The following is a 23,999-nucleotide window of genomic DNA, read 5'->3' as shown; positions in this document are numbered from 1 at the left end:
GAGAAGGAAATACTCCGGTATTCGTGCTTGGGAAAAATCCCATTTTTTTCCACTCCCAGACAGAGGAGCCTGGTGGACTACAGTCCCTGGGGTCGCAGAGTTGGACCCGATTGAGCACACACAGTTGCTTGTTGAATACAATCAGGAATGTATAAAAGTGTGATAAGTAAGTGATATAACTGAAGGGCAAGAGGTCAATGAAACATCCTTTGAAAGTCGCTTCTTCCCCTAACTAGGGATAGCTATAAAAGTTTAAAGAAATCATAATAAAGATATGCCTACCGCTGGAATACTACATTTCCCATAAATCTCTAGGGGCCTACAACTCCCAATCCCTCGGCCGCTGACGTCTTCCGGAAACGTGCACGTGCACGTTGCCAGCATACGTCATGGCGGCTAGACTCCTCTTCGGTGCTACCCGGAGCTGGACCGGCTGGCGGGCCTGGGAGCTTCCGGACCGCGCGGCTTCTGTAAGACTACATGTACGCGATTATGCCAAGAGACCGGGTAAGCTGGCTTAAGAGAGACCAAAATGAGAATAGTGGGGACATTAGGGAGTTCGTAGTGCGCAAGCGCTAGTCGGGAGGCGCATCCTAGTATGAGCGCGCAAGCGTAGAGGCGGCTAAGCGCGGCTCTTTGCGCAGGCGCAGTGTGAGGTAACTAGGGCGCGGTTGGACTCTGTGCGCAGGCACAAGGTTGGTGGGTGTGGGTGTGGGTGTGGGTGTGGGAGTGGGAGTGGTAGTGGTTAGGGGAAGAACTTGAACTTGGGTCCCTAGCACGTTTCTGCGTCCGGAAGAGTCACCTTTTTAGCAAATTACCACCAGAAATTCGGACCATATGGGCATCTAAGTATTAAAGCCAAAACAAGATTTAAATTTTTTCTGGATGCAGCGTTGCCTGATCTCCCTTGTTGAAAGGAGGGACTTGGCAAACGAAACATGAGGTTTTAAAGACACACGGCAGCCGGCGGAGATTTTCTTCGTGAGATAAACAGAAGGAATGAAAATGGAATTGAAAAGGAATCAACTTAGTTACTGTGAATAGCAGTGTCATTTAATGTAGTGCCCGTGAATATCAATGTCATTTAATGCACTGCCCGTGTCCCAGTTAAAATCATTTTGAGAACAGTACACGGGGTGCAGCTGGAGCAGAAAGGGAAGGCTGGCCTCCCGAGGGTGTAGCTGGGCTGACATAACTCTCCTGCACTGCAGTTTTTAAGGGGGGCAAAGGCGGCAAAGGTGCTGCGGTGGGAGAGACCCTGAAGGACCCCGAGGTGTGTACAGACCCAGTCCAGCTCACCACGCACGCCATGGGTGTCAACATCTACAAGGAGGGCCAGGATGTGGTCCTGAAGCCGGATTCCGAGTACCCCGAGTGGTGAGTGGGTCAGGACTGGGTGAGGACGGCCTGGTGGATCCCATCTGAGATTTCAGGAGGGCTTCCCTGGGGAGTTGGTGGGTAAGTTAAGACCTGAGTGGATGGCCAGAGCTTCAGAGGCAGTGGGAACAGCCAGTGCAAAGGCCCTGTGCACAACTGCACCTGGTTTGTACGTGGATAGCAAGGGGCAAGGTGGAGGGTAGGGGAAGACAGGGAGGAACCTGGTGGAGCCTGGCTGTCGGGGGCTGCAGGGGGAATTTTGCTCTTGGCTCTGTGAGCAGTGGTAGGATGCGGAAGCCATCACCATGTGCCCATCCTTCAAACTGGGTAAGGTTTAGAAAGGTTGAGTGAGGGGGTGGGGAGGCCTTACAGGCGGGCAGCGCAGCACAGACGATGGCCAGGAGGCAGAAGGCTTGGCGTGTGCCTACTTCAGATCCCAGAGCCACTGGGATGGGGGCGCCCCCTGTTCCACAGCCTGGGAGCTGGCTCATGGTGGGGAGGGACCGCCCTGAGGTCAGCTGGCCACCAAGGGATCTGGTACTGCTGCAGCCTGTGCCCAAGGTGTCTGGGATGGGATAGGGGAGCCATGGGGAAGGGAACTACTCTGTAACCCCGACTCCCGCCCACTTCCCATCAGGCTGTTCCAGATGAATGTGGGCCCCCCCAAGAAGCTGGAGGAGCTGGACCCAGAGACCCGGGAGTACTGGCGGCTGCTCCGGAAACACAACATCTGGCGCCACAACCGGCTGAGCAAGAACCAGAAGTTCTAGCGGGGGAGGGCCAGAGCTCTCTAAAAGGACACTGACCCTCCAAGGACCTGGAGGAGACAGGACAGATTGCAGGGTGGGGGGGAGTTGGTACCTCCCCCAGCCTGCCCCCAGGACTTTTTATTTTCTGGAGAAGCAGACGTTTCTGAGAACAGAGGAGAATCCCCTCTCACTGGGGTTGCCCCCAGGGTGAGACTAAATCAGGGCCCTGGGAACTAATAAAGCCTTCTGGGGGCAATTATCGGCAGGCCCTGGATGTCGCTGAGTGTCCTGTGATATCGGGGTCAGGAGAGACTTGGGACAGGCACTGGGGGGCTGAGCACTTCAGGCCCAGTGGTTCCATGGCCCAGCCTTCACCCTCAGTGATTGCTGGGGATCTGCAGGTCCATCTTCACCTCCCAGCCTCGTTGAGCTTCTCACCCTGATTCCTGGAATTCCTAGCATTGCCCAAGAGGCCCCAACTTCTGTCCTTGAGGGGGAGATTTTTTGAGCCAAGCTTCCCTGGATTGCAGTGGACTTGGACTCATACCCGAGCCACATCATCCAGAGCAGAAGAGTCTTTGTGAGCTTCAGGAATGGAAATGTCCGGGGCTAGGCATGGCTGGATCCAGGTGCTTCAGCATTCAGCTATGAGGTGCTCTCCATCTCTGGGTCCTTTTAACTCCAGTGGGTAGGTCCTTTTACCCCTTGGGTACGGGTTTCTCCAGGACTTCTGACTGACATCCCATACCCAGTTCAGCAAACCCAGCCAGAGGGAAGGGACTTCTCTTTCCTTTCTGCCAGGGTCACAGGGGTTATCTTTGTTGGCCAGTCACTTGAGCCAAGGAACCTGGGCCTACCCACCATCCTTCTGTCCACCCCACTGGTGCCCACCAGCTTAGAGGAGGCTGAAGGACACACACACACACAGTGCCAGGGCCCACTCCCAGTGGTACAGCCATGCCCCCTCCTGGGTAGATACCTGGGTTTGGGGTGGCATATGCTGCTTAGGGGGCTGGACCAGGGCTCTCTCACCCTCCAAACTCCTCCAGAGCTGGGCGGGTTGGGCGGGTGGGGCGGGGCAGGGTCCCTGAGGCTAATTCTGTCTGGTCCCAGGAAAACGAGAGCCCTCATCCTCTTAGGAGGACTCTGCCAAGCGGATTACTGCTCACCTGCCCTCCCTGCAGCCCGCGCTGAGCGGGCACATCATCCCCACCATCCTGCGCAGGTCCCCACAGCTGAGTGAAAACCCAAGTTGTAATGGCCACTGGCTTCCTGGCTGCTCCTCCAACACAGCAGGCATGGTGCTTTCCTGGGCCCTCTGCCTGGGTCTCTCCCCGCCCCACCATGTCCTCAGGGCTCCCTCTTTACCTCCAGACCTTTGCTCTGATGGTGCTGACCACCATATTAAACTGCAGCCCTGCCACATGCTCCCGATCACCCTTCCTGGCTTTATTTTTCTCCCAAGCATTAACCACCAGCAGGTGTTTCATGTTTTACTTATTTATTTTTAAAATTAGAGCTCTGGTCTCTCTCCCACTGGAGTGGCAGCTCCAGGAGGGCAGGGGTTTTTCTCTGCTTTGTTCACTGTTGTGTCCTCGTTGTAAGTTGGAACGGGTGGATGAATGATTGGATGGTTGGCCTGGCTGCTGCAGCGTAAACAGCACAGGGGCCATAGGGGTTCACATGGAGGTGCCCTCTCAGATGGGAGGTGAGCAGGCCAGCTGAGAGTGGCCTGGAAGCGACATTCCTGGAATTTCCTAGCACCTGTGGTCACTTCCTGGCCAGAGCCTGGAGCCAGTGGGGTGCTGCCACGTCCCCCCCCCACCATACACTCTCCTATCCTGACTCGTCCCATCTCACAGGGAGGTGCCCGGACATGTGGGCACTTGGGCCACACACCCCCAACCCAGCCAGCCTCCTTGTCCTGGAGTCCAGCTGAACCCCGGCAGGGGTGGCCATCATGCCTTTGTGAACCCTGGGGGGACGTGGTAGGATACAACAAATGCTTGTCTTGCTACCAGGGCCCCAGCCCCGTCTCAGTGGGCTGGGAGATGTGATGGGGGCTGTGGTTGATGGGGAGACAAGCCACACTCTGATAACGGGGGAGCAAAGATCAACTGTTCACCCAGTGTCAGCTGCTTCTACCTGGGAGTGCCCTGTTAGCGCCCAGCCTGGGTCCTAGGTGCCTGGGGTGATGGAGTCAGGCAGTGAGCTTAAAAAGAGCTCCACCCCCTACTGGCTCTGTGGCTTCAGGAAACTGGCTATCCCTCTCTGGGCCTCAGTTTCTTCCCCTGTAACATGGGGCTGATGGCCATGCCACCTTGGGGTAAAGTGATGGGCATGCTGGAAGCACACAGTCAAAGGGGGCAGTTGAATGTGAACTGCTGCAGCTGTTACTTGTTATCTCTCAGGGCGGCCCTGCTGTTGAAAGATTAGGAGCAGGCAGAAGGATTTAGAACCATCAACTCAGAATTAACATCCCTGTGGCTCCTGGTTACAGCCTTAGAGTCTTAAGAACCTCAGAATCCACCCCACACACGCCCATTTGACTGATGGGGAGACTGAAGCCCCAAGAGGGCACCAGCTCCCTGGAGACCAGGCCAGGGACCCCCACCCTGGCTGGGCACCTCTGGCTGCCACCTTTAAGTCAGGTGCCAGTTAACCCTGCAAGGCAGGGTAAGTAGGTGGTGGTGGGTGGGGGACTTGGTGTGGGTGGCCATGGACAGGCTGAGCAGGAGGGGCTGGGCAGACAACAGGCTCAGGCTGACGGCCAGGCCCTGTCCAGAGCCTGCACGTGCTCCTTGGCCAGCAGCCGCAGGGAACCCTCCTCCAGGGTGAAGCCGTCCATGAAGGCTGGACTGAAGGCATGGGGCCCAAAGGAGCCCTGCAACCCTGGGCCTGAGCCCAGGAGGCGTGGGAGGGTGGGCACAGCTGGGGGCCCTGGGCCCAGCCAGGGCTCCAAGGACAGTGGCATGGTGGGAGGGCGGGCAAAGGGCAGTGTTGGGGCCTCGGGGAGTCTTGGGGCTGCCATGGCCCCGGAGCCTGACTCCAGACGCTCCTGGCGGCGCCACTTGGCCCGGCGGTTCTGGAACCACACCTGGAGGCAGCAAGAGAGGTGCTCCCATGTCAGAGGTGGCTGGCAGGTGCCAGGCAAGGCCGCTCTCCCTCCCTGGGCCTCCCAGCCCCTCAGCGTTCTGCATGCTGTCTGACCTGATTCCTACCCCTTGCGATGCCAACATTACCTACCCCGAGGAGACGGCTGTTCTGAGAGCAAGATCTTTGCCTCTTGACCCCCATTAGATCATTCCTGAAGCCTTCTGAGTCCAGGTTCTCCTTGCCTTTCCCTTTGCCCAGGCCCCCTCAGGCTCCTCAGCGTCCTGCCTGGTCTACCTTGGGCCTCAGCATGAAGTTCCAGCCACTGAGTTTGGCATTTGAGGGGCTTCACCAGCTTTCTCTGCCTCCCCTTCCACCCGCCTCAACACGGAGCTCAGTAGAAATGCCTGCAATTTAACTCCTGCACATCTTTGCACTCATTGTTCTGGATGCCTAGAGAAATGCCCTTTCTCCTTGGTAGCTGGCACACTCCTACTCAAACGTGAAGGCCCCAGTCCCACGTCCCCTCCTCTGGGAAGCCTTGCCCTGCCCTGGGAAGGTCCGTCTCTGGCACCGGCTGCCTCGGGGGCGGTTGGGGGCACCCTCACCTGCACACGCACCTCGGGCAGGTGCACCTTGGCTGCCAGCTCCTCACGGCTGTAAACATCCGGGTAGTGGGAGGCCTCGAACGCCCGCTCCAGCTGGTGCAGCTGGTAGGTGGTAAAGGTTGTGCGGTTCCTCCGGTGCTTCTTCTTGGGGGCCTCCTCTCCGGGCCCTGGCCCCCCACCCTCCGCCGCTGGCCCCTCACCTGGGCTCAGGAACATGGCTCCTCTTTGCCCCCACCTGGCGGGAAGGCAGCAGGACAGATGGCGGTGAGACAGGGGAGGGACCCTGTCCCTTGCCGGATCTGGGGTCAGATATGGAGGGGCTTCTCCCTCCACTGGGTCCGGCGTTCCCTCTGCCTCTCTGTGCATCTCAGGTGACCTCCCTCTGACTCCACTTCCTCCTCTCCGATGATTTTTCTGTCTATTTCTCTTTCCCTCTGCAGCTCCCTGTCTCTTTTGTCTCTGTGTCTGTGACCCCCAGGAAGGCAGGATCTGGGCCACTGCCCTGAGGAACTCTTCCTTACCCCCCAGCTCTCCACCCTGGCAGGCTGTGCTCCCACTTCCCACCCAGGCCCACCCGTGCCCACCTCCCAGTGCGCACTGCTCCCGGCAGCCCCTCCAACAGCCCCCGTGGGCCCGGTGCTGTCTGCTGCTGGCCTGGCCTGGCCTATCCAGACCCGAGGGGGTTGGGGTCGGGCGGGGAGGAGGATTAGCGAGGTGATTAATTGAGGGGGCCCCTCCCGCCCAGGCGCTGGTCGCTCTGAGCCACAGAGGGAGTGCCGGGCAGCAGGACACCGTTAGCCTGGGTCTGCCACACCTTGCTCTAGAACGTAAACAAGAGCCTCCCCCTCTCCGGGCCTCAGTTTCCCAGCTGTAAAATGGCAGCAACAGGACTTCCTACCCCGTGGGACTCTCACAGGGACTCAGTGAACTGATGAAGGAGTACATTGATGGAAAGATATACAGTGATTGACCAACGGTGAGAGCTGAGTGAGCACTCACTAAATCAGCCACTGTCAACTGCTTTTGTTATCATCTGGAGTGAGGAAAAGAGCCTCTCAGATTCACAGATGTCAAGGGGAGCTGGGGAAGCTGAAGTCCCCAGAGGTGAAGGTAATTCCAGTCGGTTCCCCTGGGCACTATCCAGGGCAAAGGAGTATGGGGCATTTTAGCTGTGTTTTGAAGTATGAATAGAAGCTCACTTTTCACTCAATAAACATTTAAGCGCAATAAACATTTGCGCTTACTGAATACCAGGTACTGTTCACAGCAGGGAACAAAACACAGACACACTTGTTGGAGCTGGCATCCTGCTGGGGGAGACTGATAATCCATAATTAAGTAAATTACAGCATGTCAGGTGGTCAGAAACCTGGTAGGAAAACTCAAGCAGGGGAGGGAGGGTTGTTCTTTTAAGGAAGGTGAGTAGAATGGGAGATGGAGTGTAAGGGTGTAAATTCTGGACAAGACTGGGTGTGAACAGGGTACTGGGGAGCCATGGAAGGTTGTGGAGCATGAGAGGGGCACAGGTACATTTTGGATGAGTGTTATGGGCAAGATGGGAGGCCAGGAGAAGGCTAGAGGCCTGGTCAGGGCTAGATTTGGGGGGAGGGGGACAGGAGAGTAATTCTGGGGGGAAGGGGGACTTCCCTGGTGTCCAGTGGCTAAGACTCTGCACCCCCAATGCAGGGGGCCTGGGTTGGATCCCTGGTCAGGGAACTAGATCCCACATGTCTCAACTAAGACCTGGTGCAGCCAAGTAAACAAAAATATTTTTAAAAGTTCTGGGGAGAGAAAGTCTGAGGACGGAAGAAGACCGGTGAACCCAGCCCCTGTCTGGGGACAAGTGGGTGATGGGACTGTCCCTCCGGCAGTGGCCTGAGCACCAAGTAGGACCTTGGTGATACCCTGAGACTGGATGGTCAACCCCCTGCCCAATCCAAGGAGCTTGGGGGTGCTCTGGCAAGGGGTGCCCTGAAAACAGGAAGGGCCCTGGGGATGACAGGGGGCAGAAGGAGGACGGGAGGGATGGAGGGAGAGAGGTTGTCTCAGTGGAGTGAGGGCTGGAGACCCAGGCCCGTGGATGGACCAGAGAGTGAGTGCAAGCAGAAGCAGAGCTAAGTCCTTCCAGAATGCTGGCTTTGTAGGGGGACGACACACACAGAGATAGGGAGGCGGTGCTCACACGTGCATGTGCGCACAGTCGGACACTCACAGCACCGAGGGGCAGGCCCTGGAGTGCTGGCAGGGCCGAATGGCCTCAGAGGAGGGGGGGGTCTGGGTGGGCAGAGGGCTTAGCACCCAAGGGGTCAGCCGGACAGGGAGGTTCCAGGAGCTCTGAGTCCAGGCTGGAGGGGCGATGAGTGAGGCCCCTCCAGGCCTCAGTGGCCCCGTCTTTGAGATGCGCTGGGGCATTGTGGTAGGGGGAGCCAGGCCTCGGGAGAGGGGGAGTTGGGGTGGGGGGAGGTAATCCCCCTAATTGCTTCATCACTTTAAAACGCTAATGAGCTGCTCTGTTCTCAGCCCCCAATTAGCTAATTGGCCCCAGTGGGTTAAGAGGTGCAGGAGGGATCGGGGTGTTAGGCGCAGAGTTGGGGGGTGGGGGGGGTGGGATGGGCGCTGCTTTGGCGACTTAGCCAGCAGCTGCCGGCCCAGACGCTGTGTCAGCTTAGAGGGCTGGATTAGGGGTGGGCAGGGTGGCGTGGGGCCACAGTGACAGGCGGCCTTCTCCAGCTGGATTGGGTCAGGGGGGAGTGGGCAGGCCACTCTCAGCCTCTCTGGACTCCCATCCTGCATTTCTCCCCCAGGAAGAATCACTAATCCCCTTCAGGTGCTGGTGGGGAAACTGAGGCCAGAGAGTGGGTGGGGCTCCGGTGGGTGGCGAATTGCAGGAGGCCAGTGTGACCTTGGGAGAAAGCAATGGCACCCCACTCCAGTACTCTTGCCTGGAAAATCCCATGGACGGAGGAGCCTGGTAGGCTGCAGTCCATGGGGTCGGAAGAGTCGGACTGAGCGACTTCACTTTCACTTTTCACTTTCATGCACTGGAGAAGGAAATGGCAGCCCACTCCAGTATTCTTGCCTGGAGAATCCCAGGGACGGGAGCCTGGTGGGCCGCCGTCTATGGGGTCACAGAATTGGACACGACTGATGTGACTTAGCAGCAGCAGCAGCAGCAGTGTGACCTTGAGACATATGAACAGCTCAACTTGGGCAGGGATGGGCCAGTGGAGGTGGGAGGCCGTGCCGTGGCCTGGGATCCCTGCACCAGCTCAGGGGTTCCTGGGGTGGGGGCCACACCCCACAGGCCAGACACTTCTCTCCAGGCAACCTTGAAGCTTCTGGGAATGTCATCAGAGAGGGGGTGGTTGACAGTCGTGGTAACAACTGAGCACCAGCTATGTGCACTCAGCCCCCGGGGTCCTCATGGCTCCTCCAGAAGACGCCTGATCACAGAGGAGGCTGCAGGGGTGGGGCAGGGAGGGAGACCACACCCCCCCATTTCCCTGGGACACCCCGGGTTTAGCACCAACACCCCCATCCTAGACACACCCTCAGTTTGAGGTGCTGGGTCACAGTGAGCCTGGGCCACAGAGTGGTGGAGTCAGGATTCGAACCTGGGGGTGTAAGCCGGGACCCCAGCCCCCACTGGAGAATGGACAGGGCCCTGGGACAGGTCGTGCAGCTGGCTTTTCCTAGCGAGTGTTCCCCAGAGTCACTGGGTGAGGCTGTTGGGGGTGACAGGTGGAGGACATAACCACCCTGGAGCGCCCCAGGAGGGGACGCTGCTACCCTTGCAGCCCCCCTCCCCCATCCGGGCTTCCATTTGCTCTCTCAAGGGGAAAGGCGGGGGAGGAGAGGTGCCAGACAGGGGCTCAGACCTCCACGGCCCCGGGAACTCTCCCACCGTCCTTCGCACCCGGGACCCCGAGGGCTACAGCAGGAGACGGGGGACCTGCAGGTGATGGCAAGTGGATACTTGGGTGGCTGTGGCCCTGGCCTGGAGGGTCTCCTGGCTGGCATACCCAGGGAAACATGTGCCCTCAGGGGCAGCAAGCTCCCAGCCAGGTGGCCCCCTCAGTGGGCAGACCAGCGGGCAGGCAGATGGCCCCCAGGCTGAGTGACGGGCCCCAGGGCGGACACAAGGGGCAGCAGAGAGACACTCAGACACCCAGTTCTTGGAACCAGTCTTTATCCAGGCGCTAATCCTTCGCCTCCTGGGGTCGAGGTGCCCATGGACTTCCTGGAGCCCCCGGCATGGGCCTGCCCCTGTGGTGCGAGCCGGGCAGGCAGCTCACCGGCCCTGACCCTCTTCAGGCCTGGCCCGCATCCCCACCCTGAGCCCCCCACTCTCTTAGTCCTCTGGGGCCCGAAGCCCCGCGGGCAGGGTTAGGGCTCCTGGCTGCGGGGCAGGGCGGGACCGTCTGTGTCCTGCCCCCCATTGGGAGCTGAAGCACCCGCGCTGCGTAGCTCCCGGGCCAGCTTCTCAGCCAGTTTGCGGAAGGGCGGCCGGCGAGTGGGTTCAGCCTCCCAGCAGCTGCCCATGAGGGCATGGATGGACCCAGGGCAGCCTTCGGGGGGCTCCATGCGGTACCCCTTCTCCACGGCCTCTGACACCTCCTTCAGTGACTGCGGGCAGAGGCCACTCCAGTGTGGGCTGGGGGTCAGGAGCACAACCCCCTAGACCGGCAGGGGACCCAGCACCTCCCCACCCGTCCCCTCGACCCTGCTTACCATCTTGGGGTATGGAGCCCGGCCGTATGAGAAGACCTCCCATAGCAGCACCCCAAAGCTCCAGACATCCGACTTGCTGGAGAACTTCTGTGGGGCCCGAGATCAGGATGAGAGGGACCTCTCAGGGCTTCTGCTCCAGCTCCTGCTTCCTCCAGGAAGTCCCCCTGGGTTGACCTTCACTCTGTAGTCTCCTCCCAATAGACTCCTGCCTCTGAATCCTCCTACCCCTCAACCCAGACTCAGTGCAAAAACAAGGTGTTTCTTGCTCTCACTCGCTGAGCCCAAGACTGTTGCAGAAACGAGGAGACAAAGGCTCAGAGAAGGGCTAAAAGGAACAATTAATGGCCAAGGGTTTACAGGGGAGGTGAAGCCATTCTTTTGGAGGTTCAGAGGCCAGAGACACGCCCCGGGGCTCATAGTGGAACTAGGGTTCCCAGGGCCCTGGGGGTAAGGGGGGCTCACCCCGTGCTTGAGAGCCTCGGGTGCTGTCCACTTGACTGGTAGCCGGCTGGAGTCTAGCCCCTTCCGCTCAGCTTTGGCCAGGCCGAAGTCGCTGACCTTGGCCACCAGGTCCTCCGAGACGAGGATGTTCCGGGCGGCTAGGTCGCGGTGCACCAGCTTCTTACTCTCCAGGTATTCCATGCCCTCGGCCACGTGCCTGGGGTGAGGGGGTGCTGGGCAAGGGCCTGGGATGCCTGGGCCAGACTCCCAAGGCCAGGCTCCTCCCTGCTCCATGCCTTGATTTCCCTGCCACCCCCTGGAGCCCCACTCACAGGGAAAACTGCAGGAGCTGCGGGGTGTTCACAAGGGCCCGGCCCCGCGTCCGTAGAAAATTCACCAGGTTACCCTGTGGGGGACGCGGGCAGGGTCTAGGAGTGCTGGAGGCTGCTCAGCTGCCCCACCAGCACCCTACCTGACCCTTGGGTCCTGCCCCACTCCCACCCCACCCCGACCCTCCGGCCCTGCTCCCACCGGCCCCCACCACCCTTGGGTCCTGCCCCACCTTGCTCACGTGCTCCATGACGATGTAGAGGCCCTGATGTAGGATCACACCCAGTAGACGCACCAGGTTCTTATGCTGCACCTTCCTGGGGGCAGGTGGGTATGGGGTGAAGGCGGGCTGGGACCCTGGCCCTAGGGCGCCCTCCCCTGCCATACCTAGGACTCACGTCATGACCGCCGTCTCGTCCAGGAAGGCCTGGGCTGTCACGTCACATTTGATATTCTTCACGGCCACCTTCTGCCCCAGGTACTCACCCTGCAGGACAGCTGGGGGGAAGGCAGGGGTGGGGAGGAGATCAGGACCCCACAGAGACAAGACAGACACGCGCATACCCACTCACATGAACCGTGGCAAGGCCAATGCAGTGGTGGGTCCCCAGGCCTGGAAACCCCTCCCAGTAAGCTCCAGTTGTTCAATTGCTCAGTCGTGTCTGACTCTGTGCGACCCCATGGACTGTAGCTCACCACACTCCTCTGTTCATGGGAGTCTCCAGGCAAGAATACTGGAGTGGGTTGCCATTTCCTCCTCCAGGGGTTCTTCCGAATGCAGGGACCAAACCCGCGTCTCTTACGTTGGCAGGCGGGTTCTTTACCTCTGAGCCCCTGGGAAGCCAACCGGTTCCAGACCCGGAGCAAAGATAGTCACCTAAACCAGGGGTCTGCAAACTCCAGCCCTTGAGTCCACTCTAGTCCCCTCAAGGGTTTCTGCAAGGCCTGCAAGCTCACAATGGGTTTTTACATTTTTAAATGGTTGGGGGAAAAAAATCAAGAAGACTATTTCATGACATGAAAATGATACAAAATTCAATTTCAGTGTCCATAAAATTTTATTGGCATGTGGCCTTGGTTGTTTGTCTCCCTGTGGCCTATAGCTGCTTTCCTGTAACAAGGGCAGAGCTGAACAGATGTGACAGAAAACATGTGCACACCAGCCCCTTCCAGAGAAGGTCCTGATCCAAGCCCTGGGACCTCCTAGGATAATAACCTCAGGCTGTGGCATCGACACAGAGGGACCTGGGACTTCTCTGGTGGTTCAGTGGTTAGTACTCTGAGATTTCACTGCTGAGTGCAAGGGTCCAATCCCTGGATGGGGAACTAAGATCCCACAAACTGTGCAGAATGGCCAAATAATAATAATAACTCATAAATTTTAAACATTTGGGACTTCCTTGGTGGTCCAGTGGTCAAGACTCCGCGCTACTAATGCAGGTTCGATCCCTGGTTGGGAAGCTAAGATCCTACAGGCTGCACAGCCAAAATGCAAATAATAAAAAAACAGAAGTGTGCAAGGGTCCGGGGGTGTGAAGGACTCACTCATGCCCGCTGGGTACCTGCCCTCATCACCTCTCTCCTCATCCTGACTGTCATGAACCTCCTTCCATAGAGAGGAGCCCTTGTGTCCTCAGTCGCACAGTAAGTAGGTATCAAAGGTGGGTGTCAACTCATCTCTGGGAACCCCCCTCTCTTCCTTCAGCCCCCACTAGGTCCCCTGCTCACCTCCAAACTCTCCCTCTCCGATCTGCGCTCCCAGCGTCAAGTGCTGCAGGTTCAGTAACCAGCCGGCTGTAGGGGGGAGACCCAGTGAGAGGGCTGCCAGCGGCTCCACCTGACAGGAGACCAGGCCCGTTCTCCCATAGCAGCGGCCCACGGCCACGTGTGATGCACCACACTCCTGGTACCAGTTATGGGGGCTGGGGGTGGTGGTGAAAGCAACAGGGCCCACCTGTCAGGGCCCTTCTCTCTCCTACCTGGAGACTGTGTCCTTCCAAGGACCCTGCAGAGTCTTCCTTTACGGTGCTTTCCCTCTGCCCTCCTCCCTCCCCCAGGGATACACAGACCAAAACACATAACAGATACTGGGAAAGTTTCCAGAACTTCTGGTAAAGGTTCTGGAACATTCTTAGACTATGCCAGCACTCTAAGTCATCATCTTGGGACTTCCCCAGTGGTCCAGTGGCTAAGACTCCATGCTCCTAATGCAGGAGGCCCGGGTTCGAACCCTGGGCAGGGGACTAGATCCCACATGCCACAAGTAAGACCTGAAAGTGTTAGTCACAGTGTTGCTTCTGACTGTCTGCGACCCCATGGACTGTAGCCGTCCAGGTCCCTCTGCCCATGGATACTGAAGTGGGTTGCCATTCCCTTCTCCAGGGGATCTTCCCGACCCAGGGATTGAACCTGGGTCTCCCGCATTACGGGCAGATTCTTTACCACCAGGAAAGGTGGTAAGTGAAGAGCTTCCCATACTCAGATGGTAAAGAAGCTGCCTGCAATGCAAGAGACCCAGGTTCAATCCCTGGGTTGAGAAGCTCTCCTGGAGAAGGGAATGGCAACCCACTCCAGTATTGTTGCCCAGAGAATCCCATGGACAGAGGAGTCTGGCAGCTACCGTCCATGGGGTTGCAAAGAGTCGGACATGACTGAGCGACTAACACACTCTTAGATGGTAAGTAAGACCCAGTGCAGTCAAATAAATAAAAATAAGTATTTTAAGTCATCATCTTTGTTCTAGCTTCCCTGATCTTTGTGCTGAGCATGCTTGTGTTCTCCCGCCCCCCTGCACTGTCCTCTGACAGACTCTGTAGATCTCCGCCTCTTTCTGAACAAATACCCTCTTAAAATCACCAGCCCTTGGATACGGTCAGGCACAGCCTCCTCCCAGGTGTCATCCCTAAGACATTTCCAAGAAGACAGCCACGATCACCAGGTTCAAAGGGGGGTGGCCAGGGCAGGGTGTGCTTGCTCTGAATGTGGGAGATCTCACTACTCAAGGGCGGGAAAAGCATTTCGGGTGAGGGGAACAGAATGTACAACAGTCCAGAGGCATGAGAGTAAGTGCAGAGTCATACAACCCCAGGGGCATGTGGAAAGGAAGGGCCTCATAGATGAAGCAGGAAAGATAGCTCAGCCACAACGGAAGGTTCTAGAAGGCAGTGGAGCTGCCTGGCCTCCCCCCTTTAGACACGGGAGTGAGGTGGGTGGATTTTCATGTAGAAAGTTGCCTCTGAGGCCACAGGGTTTGGGAGGAAGGGGGACTCCCCCTTCAGGAAGGAGGTGGTCTGATGGCAAGGTCCAAGGCTGGGCCAGGGTGGGGGCACTCAGACAGGGAGGGGCCAGATTTAAACTGGTGTTAATAGAACTTGGCCGTGGAGGGGCTGTGGGAGGGCGGGGGGCCGGGGGCGGGGTGGCATTGAGGATCTGCCCAGGGTTTCTGACTCAGGTGAAGGATGATGAAACAAGGGGAAGCAGCTGGTGTGGGAAATAGACGGATGGTGTGCTGATGGGTATGTGCCGGCGTGCCCCACCCAGCCCAAGGGCACCCAGGTCTTCCGCCTGCAGAGCCTGGCACTGTGACCTACTCAGGTGAGGCAGCCTTGGCTGTGTGCCCTGCCTCCCCAGGCCAGGCCACTCAGGCAGGAAGGGCGGGGCCCCCTACCCTTGGCCAGCTCCTCCTCCGCCGACTTGGTGCCCTGCTTTCTCTTCGGTCTCACAAGCTTCGTGCAGATGGCCCCCTGGTCCTTGCTGTAATACTGCGGGGGGTGGGGCAGGGCAGAGGCAGCCGTGAGTGCGACCCCCCACATCTGGTGAGCCCCTGCCTCCCATCCCCTTCCCAGGGGGTTCTTCCGAGGGGTGGGTGGGCGCTGGGGAGGAGGAGAGGGGGTGGGTTCCCACAGGACTCTTTAGGCTGGTTTCCATGGGAACAGGAAAGGATGCAGGGGAGGAAACAGGAGGATGGGGGTGTGTGTCTTGGGATTGGTGTCAAACTGGAGGTTCCTGGGTGTCCCTGGAGCAGTCACCCCAGCCCCTAGAGATGGGGGGACCTGAAGAACTCAGACTATCTGGAGGGTGGTGGTCCAGGGACCAGAGCCTCCTTGTCCACGTTGGGAAGCATGAGCCTCTGGTGGAGGGGGGTCCCATGTCCACCCAGCTGTTGGGACCGGCTGAAGCCTGGCCTCCCTACATCTCTGCACTAGGGGTCCTGGGCGCCGCACCTCCACCATATCCATGAGGTTGCAGAAGCAGACCTCCTCGTCGATAGTCAGGTGGCCGTCGCGGTGCAGCACGCGGTAGTGGATGACGTCGCGGCCGAAGCTCACGCACAGCACGTAGTCACCCGGGTGCCGTGCGGACTCCCGCACCAGGAACAGCCCGTCCTCGGGCGGCTGCAGCTGCTGCACCGCCTCCTGGCCCGAGATCTTCCCGTGGAACCACCTGTGGCGGGTGGAAGGGCGGGCTGGGCGGGGCTGGGCGGGCCCTGCTGACCCCACCCGCGTCCTGGGGGCGCTTCCCCACGACTCACGGCATGAGGCTAAGCTTGGGGTCCGCAGACAGGGCCTCGCGCTCACGCAGCGCCCCAGCCGCCAGCAGCCCCTCCTGCCCACTGGCGTGGTGCTTGGCACGGTACCAGCTCTTGTTCTGCCGGGAGGGAGCCAGGAGTCGGTGGGGGGAGATGTTTCCTGGAGGAGCACCCCCGCTGTCCAAGCACATCCCCCCCTACTCACTTCGCAGGCCTCAAGGATGGTGACCACGTCGCCCTTGCAGAAGGCCAGCTCCCCGGGCTTGGGGCGCGTGTGCTCACACTTGGTGATGCACTGGGTGCCGGGGGCCCAGCGCCTCTGGGGGGCGTGGCGAGAGGGCGAAAGGGGTCATAAGAGAGATGGTGGGGGTCGGGGGTGGGGCCCAGAGGAGAGAGAAAGACTGTATTGAGGCAGAGACCAGGGACAGAACACAGGAGAGCGGAGATGGCGGTGGGGGGGGGTGCACAGAGCACCCAGTAGAGGAAACGGAGTCACAAACAGAGGGACACCCCAGGGCAGAAGATGGCAGGAAAGAGTGGGAAAAAACACCAAGTGACAGGAAAAGACTTGCGGCCGCCGCCTAAGGGGACACGGGTCGGATGGTCCCCCACCCCCACCCCCACCCCCCAGCCCCACGGAGCTGCGGTCCTGTGGCCGGAGGCGAGGAAGGGCCTAGGCCCAGGCACCCAGCTGGGAGTACTCACCGTTGGCATCCTGGCTGAGATGGGTGAGGGGTGCCAGGCGTGGAGGAAGCGAGGGCTTCCCTGGAGAGGGGCAGAGACCAGCTGGAGAGCTCAAGATTCAAGCCAGGCTTGGGGGCCCAGCGGCCGTTTCCAGCCTGGCCCAGGTGGAGGCGACCATAGGGCGGCCTCTCCCCCACCCCAGGGGTTGTGGGGGGCCCAAGGCGCTGGTCCCCAAGCCCCTCAGGGGAGGTGGCCTTTCCCTGGGAGAGTCCCTCAGCAGGGAGCCCGGCTGCGCCGTCATCCCCAAAGGGGAACTGAGGCACAGGGCAGGCTCAGAGTGAGTGGCCAGGCGCTGGCTCAGGCCCCAGCAGCCCACACTGGGGCGCTTGGAGCCACTAAACATGGGGCGCTTGGAGCCACTAAACGGAACCTGGTTCTTCCTCTTTTCTGGTAAAGTATACAGGGGTATGATGAGGAAACAGAGGATGATTCAAGGTCATTCACAAGAATCTCTGACCCTGGCGGGGGTGGGGCCGGGCAGTGCCGCCCTGCTGGGCTCCTCTGGCTGCCGGCTGGGTCTCTGATCCGACCCCCCCCCCCCGCCCCCGCCCCCATTCCCCACCCGAGGACAGAAACACAAAGTCCCACACTGGTGCTGGGGCGGGGGCATTTCTGTCCCCTGCTTTCCCCAACGGATCCCACCAGGTGGCCTAGCCGTGGGCCAGGTGGGGAGGAGTGTTTCCGCCCCCAGAAATCCCCAGCCCTCTATGTACTCACACGCATACTGATCCATGTACACACGAGAACACACAGAAACACACAGGGCTTGGACACAGGTGGACACAGGTACCCACAGGCACGCGGGTATGCAAGCAAAAGCAGTTTCTCCTAGAGACAGTTGTGCACACACGTCTACACGTGTGAACACACGCACAGACATTCGGAAACGTGTGTGCCGCCCCACCCCCCCACAACCCACACTTGAACACCTGGGCGCCACACGCTGGGCCACCCGGGCACGCAGGGCTACACGCAGAGCCGCGCACACGCAGCGCAGACACGCGCGCACATCCCTCCACGTGGACGCGCGGATACACACACCCAGGGGTTGCAGACGCGCATACCCGCACCTACAAAAATACCACCCTACCCGACTGCTGGGCGCATCCAACCATACCCGCCCCAGCCGCGTACCGGCCGCACGCCCCGGACGCGCGCGCTGGCGCTCGCACACTGGCCCCTCCCGCGCTCGCCCAGCATCCCCCCACCCGCTAGCCCTTGGGCCCTCCCCCCCCACTGTCCTACGGTCTTTCCCCACTATCCCCTCCGGCGCCCTCACCTGTTCAGGGGTCGCCCCTGGGCTGCACTCCGTGCCCGCCCCCAGGAGGGCCCCCGCGCGCCGGCTGCGCACCCCGAGGCGGCCCCGGCTGCACAACTTGGAGCAAGTTGCTGCGTTTCCTCATTTTGGGGGGGGGGGCTGGGATCGGGGTGGGGGGAGCGGGAGGCGCGGCAGCTTGAGCGGCCCCCGCGGGTCCTAGCGCCGGCCGCACTGCGGTCTGCTCGGCGCGCCGCCGCCACCGGCGGCCCCTCCCCGCCCCGCCTCCGGGGCCCCCAGCGCCTCCCGCGCGGCCCCGGAGGGGGCCGGCGGCGCTCTCGAGATCCACGCCACTTCCCGGCCTGGCGCCGCGGGGCGCGCAGCCCGCGCGTTCCGGGAATCCACGCCTCCCGGAGCGAGGGCAGCGAGGCACAGGGAGGGGAAGGAGAGAGCTTCCCGTCTAGGCAGGTAAGCAAGTCTCAGAGCCCAGACAACACAGTGGACCCTTCTGACTTCAACGCCCTCAGCCAACTCTAACAAGAGTCTCATTTCAGTACCTGGCCCTAGGAAAGAACTGTTGGTGCCCGGCACAAAGAAAGCCCTCAAAATGTCAACCACCATGAATATTCTTATCATCATCCTTGAAATTAAGGGAGAATTGAGACTAGAGGGAAAAACATCACCTGGAACTGGAGGCCTCCTGGCAGAGCAACACTGGGCCTCCCCAAGGCCAACCCAGCTGTGCCTCGGTTTCCTCCTCTGTAGGGTCAGGCAGCACCAGCTTCCGGCTCAGGAGGCAGTTCCCTGAGCATCTGAAGGCCTGCGGGCCCAGCCCCCAGCTGTTCCTCTGTGATTTCATTTCGAATACTTTCTAATGGGTGAGCGGATGAGTCCGTAAGGACAAGGATGAGGCTGACCTTTGGAGGGTGATGCACCAAGATGCCCAGAATTTAATTTTCTGGTACCCCCAAAGTCTAAGTGTCTGTGCACCAAGATGTCATGTGATTTCTGGGAATAGAGGCCCAATGACAAGAATTAGGGGCTTCCCCAATGGCTCAGAGGATAAATAATCTGCCTGCAAAACAGAAGACATAGGAGAAGTGGGTTCAATCCCTGGGTCAGGAAGATTCCCTGGAGGAAGAAATGGCAACCCCCTCCAGTATTCTTGCCTGAAAAATCCCACAGACAGAGGAGCCTGATGGGCTACAGTTCATGGGGTGGTAAAGAGTTGGATACAACGACAAGCTAAGCGCACGACAAGAATTAGAGATATTCAATATCATGCAATATTATGCACCAAAAACTCGGCAATTATGTATAAGAAAATGCTAAAATCTCTGGTTGTCAGAAGCAACCACCACTTACCGGAAAGTGATAGAAAACAAACTGTGTGATCCCATACAGGTTATACAGGAAACGGCAAGTCCAAGGGGAACATTCCAGAAGGGGACTCTCGAACCTGCAAAAGGTTATTCCCAGTGAAAGAAGCAGGCAGGAGCGGAGCGAGAGAGGGGGCGTCTTTCTCTGTGGTGGTGTAATGTCCTAATACTGGCAGCATTTGCCGGGAGGTTTCCTGCTCATCCGGCTCTCTGGGCTCCATGGATCTGGCTGTGGGATTGTCCCAGGTGCCCCCCACCCACGCAACTTCCCAGCCATGGGCCCTGCTCTGGACCAAGGGGCTGGGGACCCTGCAGCTAGCATTCAGCAGGGTCACTGGGGGTCAACCGTATATGGCAAACCATCATCACTTGCCCAAAATAGCAGCGCAGCGTCAAAGTGGCCACAGCGGAAACCAGCAGCACTGTTAGAATCACACCAGCTACTGCGGCAGGCCCCGGCGCGCAAGGGAGGCTGCCTGCTCCCCTCAGCACAGCCCGTGCTTATGACTTCCCCGGTGCCCTGGCACCCCACGGAGCTTTTCTCCTTGATGCCACCAGAGAGATGGGAGGAGGTTGAATGGGTCTGCTATCCCCCTCTGCAAAACCGTGACACTTTGTGTCTCAGAAACATCTCCATCCTCCCCAGGACAGGGTCCTTGTCCCACGCTCCGTGAGGCCCTCCCCTGAAAGATGGCCCTACCAGAGAACCCAGAGGTGCTGAGCTTGGAGAAGGAGAGTCTTGAGCAAATGGCATCAAGTGCGCTTATCAACAAGGGCTGGCCTGGGAAGGGGAGGCCCCCATGGCATAGGCATGGGACACAGGGCAGTGCCTGACTCTAGGGGGACAGATTTGAGCCCATGGTTTATGTGGGTCAGAGCTACACAAGGGGTGAGCTCCCCATCCCTAGAGGCATCCAAGAATCGACCACCTTGAATCATAAAGATGTTCTTCCAGTCCCCAGGGTGGCCATACCAGTATCTCCTGCCTCCTGCCTTCTACCTGCCTGAAGCCAGTGGGTAGCCACATCACGGATCACACCCCCAGACATCCCCAGTTGCGGGCTCCTCACCCTCCAGGTTCCAGTCCTGTCGACTTGATACCAGAAATTCTCTGGCCCCCCTCCCCAACCCAGGCAAGCCCTGTGGTGCAGGCTGGTGACACAGAAGCCCCCTCACTGCTCCTTTGGCTCCTCCAGGTTTCCTTCTTGTAGCCCTCCATCTTCTACTGCACAGACAAGGGATGGACTGTGGCCCTCCTTTGCCCCATACCCCTCTGCAACTCCCCATTGTCTGAGAGCAGAGCCTAAAGCGCTCAATCTGGTGTTCAGGGCTCTTGTGTTCAACCTCCAGCTGACATCCCAGGTCTCACCTCCTTCTCCCACCAAGTACCCAGCAGTCTGGCAGCACTGAACCACAGGAGTTGGCAAGCATCTGTCCCCGCTGTCCTCCCTGCCTGGAATGGCCTTGCCTTGTCTGGCTGGCACCCCCAGTTCTCCCCATCTTTACAGTGCCCTCTTAGATGTCCCCACTTGTCTCAGAGCAAGACCCCAACCCACTTCCATTCCCTGGAAGCACACAGCACTAGCCCTCTCTTCTCGCTGTGTGATGGGCGTGGACCTGACCATGGTGACTGAGCCCATCAGCCTGCCTGAGAAGGAACCAGCCCAGGGGAAGCAGAGAGAGAGACTGACTCCCTCAGGAAGAATTAAAATGCTTGGATCCAGCCATGCCTGGAGTTTATGCTCTGCCTCATGTTGGAAGCTGGTCTTTGCTTTTTGGAGGCTTCAGACTGACTCAGTGGTTTGAGCAAACTTTGGGAGATGGTGAAGGACAGGGAAACCTGACGTTTTGCATTCCATAGGGTCACAAAGAGTCAGGCACGACTCTTTGAGCAACTGAACAACAAATACGGAAAATGGGACCAGAAGTTGGGTGTTGAGATGAATGGATTCTATGATGTGGAACTGGTGAGTCAGATTGGGTTGCCTTAAACCCAGCTGGAGAAGAAGGAACTCTTGGGTGTTCCCTTCCATGAGCTGCTAAATATACCTTCCACCCACCGGGTCAGGTGGCACTGACTTTCATTCCTCTCCACAGAGAAACCCTGATGGACCCACCCTGTCCCCCTCCAAAGGCTTTTCTTTTCCTTGTCCAAATCTCACTGTTCTTCACCTTTCCGTTCTATTTTCACTGTTGTAGTTTGGCTACCCCTCCCATCAACAACATCAGATATGCAGATTATACCACTCTAATGGCAGAAAGTGAGGAGGAACTAAAGAGCCTCTTGATGAGGGTGAAAGAGGAGAGTGAAGAAGTTGGCTTAAAACTCAACATTCAAAAAACTAAGATGATGGCATCTGGTCCCATCACTTCATGGCAAATAGATGGGGAAATAATGGAAACAGTGATAGACTCTTATTTTCTTCGGCTCCAAAATCACTGTAGATGGTGACTGCAGTCATGAAATTAAAAGACACTTGCTCCTTGGAAGAAAAACTATGACAAACCTAGACCTGTATTAAAAAGCAGAGACATCACTTTGCTGACAAACGTCTGTATAATCAAAACTATGGTTGTTCCAGTAGTCATGTACAGATGTGAGAGTTGGACCATTAAGAAGGCTGAGCGCTGGAAAGTTGATGCTTTCAAATTGTGGTGCTAGAGAAGACTCTTGAGAGGCCCTTGGACTGCAAAGAGATCAAACCAGTCCATCCTAAAGGAAATCAACCCTGAATATTCATTGGAAGGACTGATGCTGGAGCTCCAATACTTTGGTCACCTGATAAGAGCCAACTCATTGGAAAACCTGACGCTGGGAAAGATTGACGGCAGGAGGAGAAGGGGAGACAGAGGATGAGATGGTCGGATATCACAGACTCAATGGACATGACTTTGAAAAAACTCTGGGAGATGCTGAAGGACGGGGAAGCCTGGCGTGAGGCAGTCCATGGGGCTGCAAAGAGTCAGACACAACTGAGCAACTGAACAACAACAACAACAATAATGAACACTGTGTGTCACGTAACAGGCACTTCATGTTACACACCAGTTGGGATTACGATCAGCTCCACCAAGGTGAGGCACTGGTCTCCTCTTCCTCTATGCTCCCAGGCTTGCTCCCATCTCAGGACCTTTGCATTCCTGTGCCTCTTGCCTGGGACACTTCCCCAGATGTACCTCACCTTCCAGAACCCCACAGAATATTTCAGCCCGCTGATGCTTCACACGCCCTTCCCCTGAAGCCCTGTAAGAACCACCACGGGCAGAAGGAACATAGACTGTACTGCATCTTGTTTGCTGGCTGTGTCTTCTCTAGAACATCAGCCCCCTGAGGGCAGAGCTTTTATGTGATGTCCTTCACTGCTGTGGCCTCAGTACCCGACTCAGAGGAGGTGGTCAGAACACACTTAAAAAAATATTTAATTATTTTTGGCTGTGCTGGGTCTTTGATGCTGTCTGTGGGCTTTCTCTGGTTGCAGCTAGTGGGGCTACTCTTTGTTGTGGTGTGAGGCCTTCTCACTGAGGTGCCTTCTCTTATTGTGGAGCACAGGCTCTAGGGTGCCCGGGCTTCAGTAGTTGTGGCACACGGGCTTCGGTGCGCCACACCATGTGGGAACTTCCCAGATCAGGGATTGGACCTGTGTCCCCTGCATTGGCAGGCAGATTCTTAATGAGTAGACTACCAGGGAAGTCCCAAAATGTACTTTTAAAGCCAGAGAATACTGGGGAGAGGTAAACTAGTGAGCCGTGCCTGTTACTTGTGAGGTGAGCGCTCTTATTGGACCCATTTTGCAGACAAGAAAGCTGAGGCTAAGAGGGTACTCAGTCATGTCAGACTCTTTGTGACCCCATGGACTGTAGCCTGCTAGGCTCCTCTGTCCATGGGATTCTCTAGGCAAGACTACTGGAGTGGGTTGCCATGCCCTTCTCCAAGAGATCATTCCCACCCACATCTCCTATGTCTTCTGCATTGCAGGTGGATTCTTCACCCACTGAGCCACCTGGGAAACCCACCCTGGGACATAGGAGCTTTGAACCCAGGCCAATCTAGCTCCAGGACCCACACTGACTGCCCAGCAAGGTGTGGGGCACATGGTAGACCCCCCCCCCCCAAATAGAGTGAAACTATAAGAGCTCCATAGATGTGGAAGGCCAGCTGCTGCCAGATGTGGGGATGGCCAAGTTACTGGGTCCCCAGCTGATCTGCAGCTGGAGCACACACCGGATCGGACTGCCCCAGTTAGCACACCTTTAAATTTAGCTTTCTCTCCCTGCCAGGGGACATGGGGATTCAGCACGGGAACGCTCTCTTCTTTCGAGGAAAAATGCTTTGCAACTGGAGTGCAGGCCACTGGGCCACTCCTGCCTGGTCCAAGGAAGCGCCTCTCGGGCAGTGTACTCTGGGTGCCAGGGTGAGCTTTAGGCGGATCTGCCTTTAATGGGAGAGGCTCCCTGCTCTTCCCCAGTCCCTTGTCCCATCTTCCTGGTACCAGAAGTGGAGCCGGGCACCTCATTTCCCAGCCACGCTTGTGGGTTCAATATGTGTAGCCTGAGTCCATATCACTTCCTGGCTTAACACCTCCCCTGGGGACATCCCTGGTGCCCAGTGGTTAAGAACCTGCCTTGCAGTGGAAGAGATGTAGGTTTGATCCCTGGACGGGGATCTAAGAGCCCACATGCCGTGGAACAACTAAGCCCTCCCTTGTACTGCAACTACTGAGCTCGCTCTCCAGAACTAGAGAGTCCATGCACCGCAACAAAGAT

At 58.1% G+C, this 23,999-nt stretch overlaps 3 protein-coding genes across 6 annotated transcripts; 1 reads left to right on the top strand and 2 right to left on the bottom strand.

The window, feature by feature from the left end:
- Positions 1–349: 349 nt before the first annotated feature.
- On the top strand, positions 350–2,404 carry MRPL54 (mitochondrial ribosomal protein L54). Its single transcript, XM_043911981.1, has 3 exons — positions 350–507; positions 1,212–1,377; positions 2,015–2,404. The coding sequence occupies exons 1-3, from the start codon at positions 390–392 to the stop codon at positions 2,145–2,147; spliced, it is 417 nt and encodes a 138-aa protein (XP_043767916.1). The 5' UTR covers positions 350–389; the 3' UTR covers positions 2,148–2,404.
- Positions 2,405–4,094: 1,690 nt separating this feature from the next.
- On the bottom strand, positions 4,095–6,219 carry RAX2 (retina and anterior neural fold homeobox 2). 2 transcript variants are annotated; one of them, XM_043911979.1, is made up of 2 exons: positions 5,828–6,219; positions 4,095–5,223 (listed from the first exon to the last, which is right to left on the bottom strand). In XM_043911979.1, the coding sequence occupies exons 1-2, from the start codon at positions 6,191–6,193 to the stop codon at positions 4,885–4,887; spliced, it is 705 nt and encodes a 234-aa protein (XP_043767914.1). In that variant the 5' UTR covers positions 6,194–6,219; the 3' UTR covers positions 4,095–4,884. The 2 variants fall into 2 exon arrangements, with proteins under 2 accessions (XP_043767914.1, XP_043767915.1); XM_043911980.1 differs by having other exon boundaries at positions 5,840–6,219.
- Positions 6,220–9,999: 3,780 nt separating this feature from the next.
- On the bottom strand, positions 10,000–19,537 carry MATK (megakaryocyte-associated tyrosine kinase). Of its 3 annotated transcripts, XM_043911975.1 has the most exons (14): positions 17,881–18,016; positions 17,319–17,429; positions 16,563–16,622; positions 16,063–16,176; positions 15,861–15,976; positions 15,553–15,772; positions 14,997–15,090; positions 13,058–13,123; positions 11,728–11,827; positions 11,562–11,646; positions 11,332–11,405; positions 11,021–11,216; positions 10,559–10,645; positions 10,000–10,453 (listed from the first exon to the last, which is right to left on the bottom strand). In XM_043911975.1, the coding sequence occupies exons 2-14, from the start codon at positions 17,322–17,324 to the stop codon at positions 10,214–10,216; spliced, it is 1,458 nt and encodes a 485-aa protein (XP_043767910.1). In that variant the 5' UTR covers positions 17,325–17,429; positions 17,881–18,016; the 3' UTR covers positions 10,000–10,213. The 3 variants fall into 3 exon arrangements, with proteins under 3 accessions (XP_043767910.1, XP_043767913.1, XP_043767912.1); XM_043911978.1 differs by lacking the exons at positions 17,319–17,429; positions 17,881–18,016 and adding an exon at positions 19,222–19,537; XM_043911977.1 differs by lacking the exon at positions 17,319–17,429 and having other exon boundaries at positions 17,881–18,017.
- Positions 19,538–23,999: the final 4,462 nt, after the last annotated feature.

This window comes from Cervus elaphus, chromosome 9 (assembly GCF_910594005.1).
Source record: "Cervus elaphus chromosome 9, mCerEla1.1, whole genome shotgun sequence".
Taxonomy (NCBI): Eukaryota; Metazoa; Chordata; class Mammalia; order Artiodactyla; family Cervidae; genus Cervus; species Cervus elaphus.
Note: the sequence above shows the minus strand (reverse complement) of the source record. Positions and strands in the feature narration are given on the sequence as shown.

What these genes read in the sequence shown, in the direction of transcription:
- MRPL54 (XM_043911981.1), top strand. Translation starts at nt 390, where the DNA reads ATGGCGGCTAGACTCCTCTTCGGTGCTACCCGGAGCTGGACCGGCTGG. An exon ending in CGATTATGCCAAGAGACCGG is followed by an intron (nt 508 to 1,211) that starts GTAAGCTGGCTT and finishes CCTGCACTGCAG; the next exon opens with TTTTTAAGGGGGGCAAAGGC. An exon ending in GATTCCGAGTACCCCGAGTG is followed by an intron (nt 1,378 to 2,014) that starts GTGAGTGGGTCA and finishes ACTTCCCATCAG; the next exon opens with GCTGTTCCAGATGAATGTGG.
- RAX2 (XM_043911979.1), bottom strand. Translation starts at nt 6,193, where the DNA reads ATGCACAGAGAGGCAGAGGGAACGCCGGACCCAGTGGAGGGAGAAGCC. An exon ending in TGCCCGAGGTGCGTGTGCAG is followed by an intron (nt 5,224 to 5,827) that starts GTGAGGGTGCCC and finishes TGCTGCCTCCAG; the next exon opens with GTGTGGTTCCAGAACCGCCG.
- MATK (XM_043911975.1), bottom strand. An exon ending in TCTCAGCCAGGATGCCAACG is followed by an intron (nt 16,177 to 16,562) that starts GTGAGTACTCCC and finishes CACGCCCCCCAG; the next exon opens with AGGCGCTGGGCCCCCGGCAC. An exon ending in CAGCTCCTGCAGTTTTCCCT is followed by an intron (nt 11,217 to 11,331) that starts GTGAGTGGGGCT and finishes CCCTCACCCCAG; the next exon opens with GCACGTGGCCGAGGGCATGG.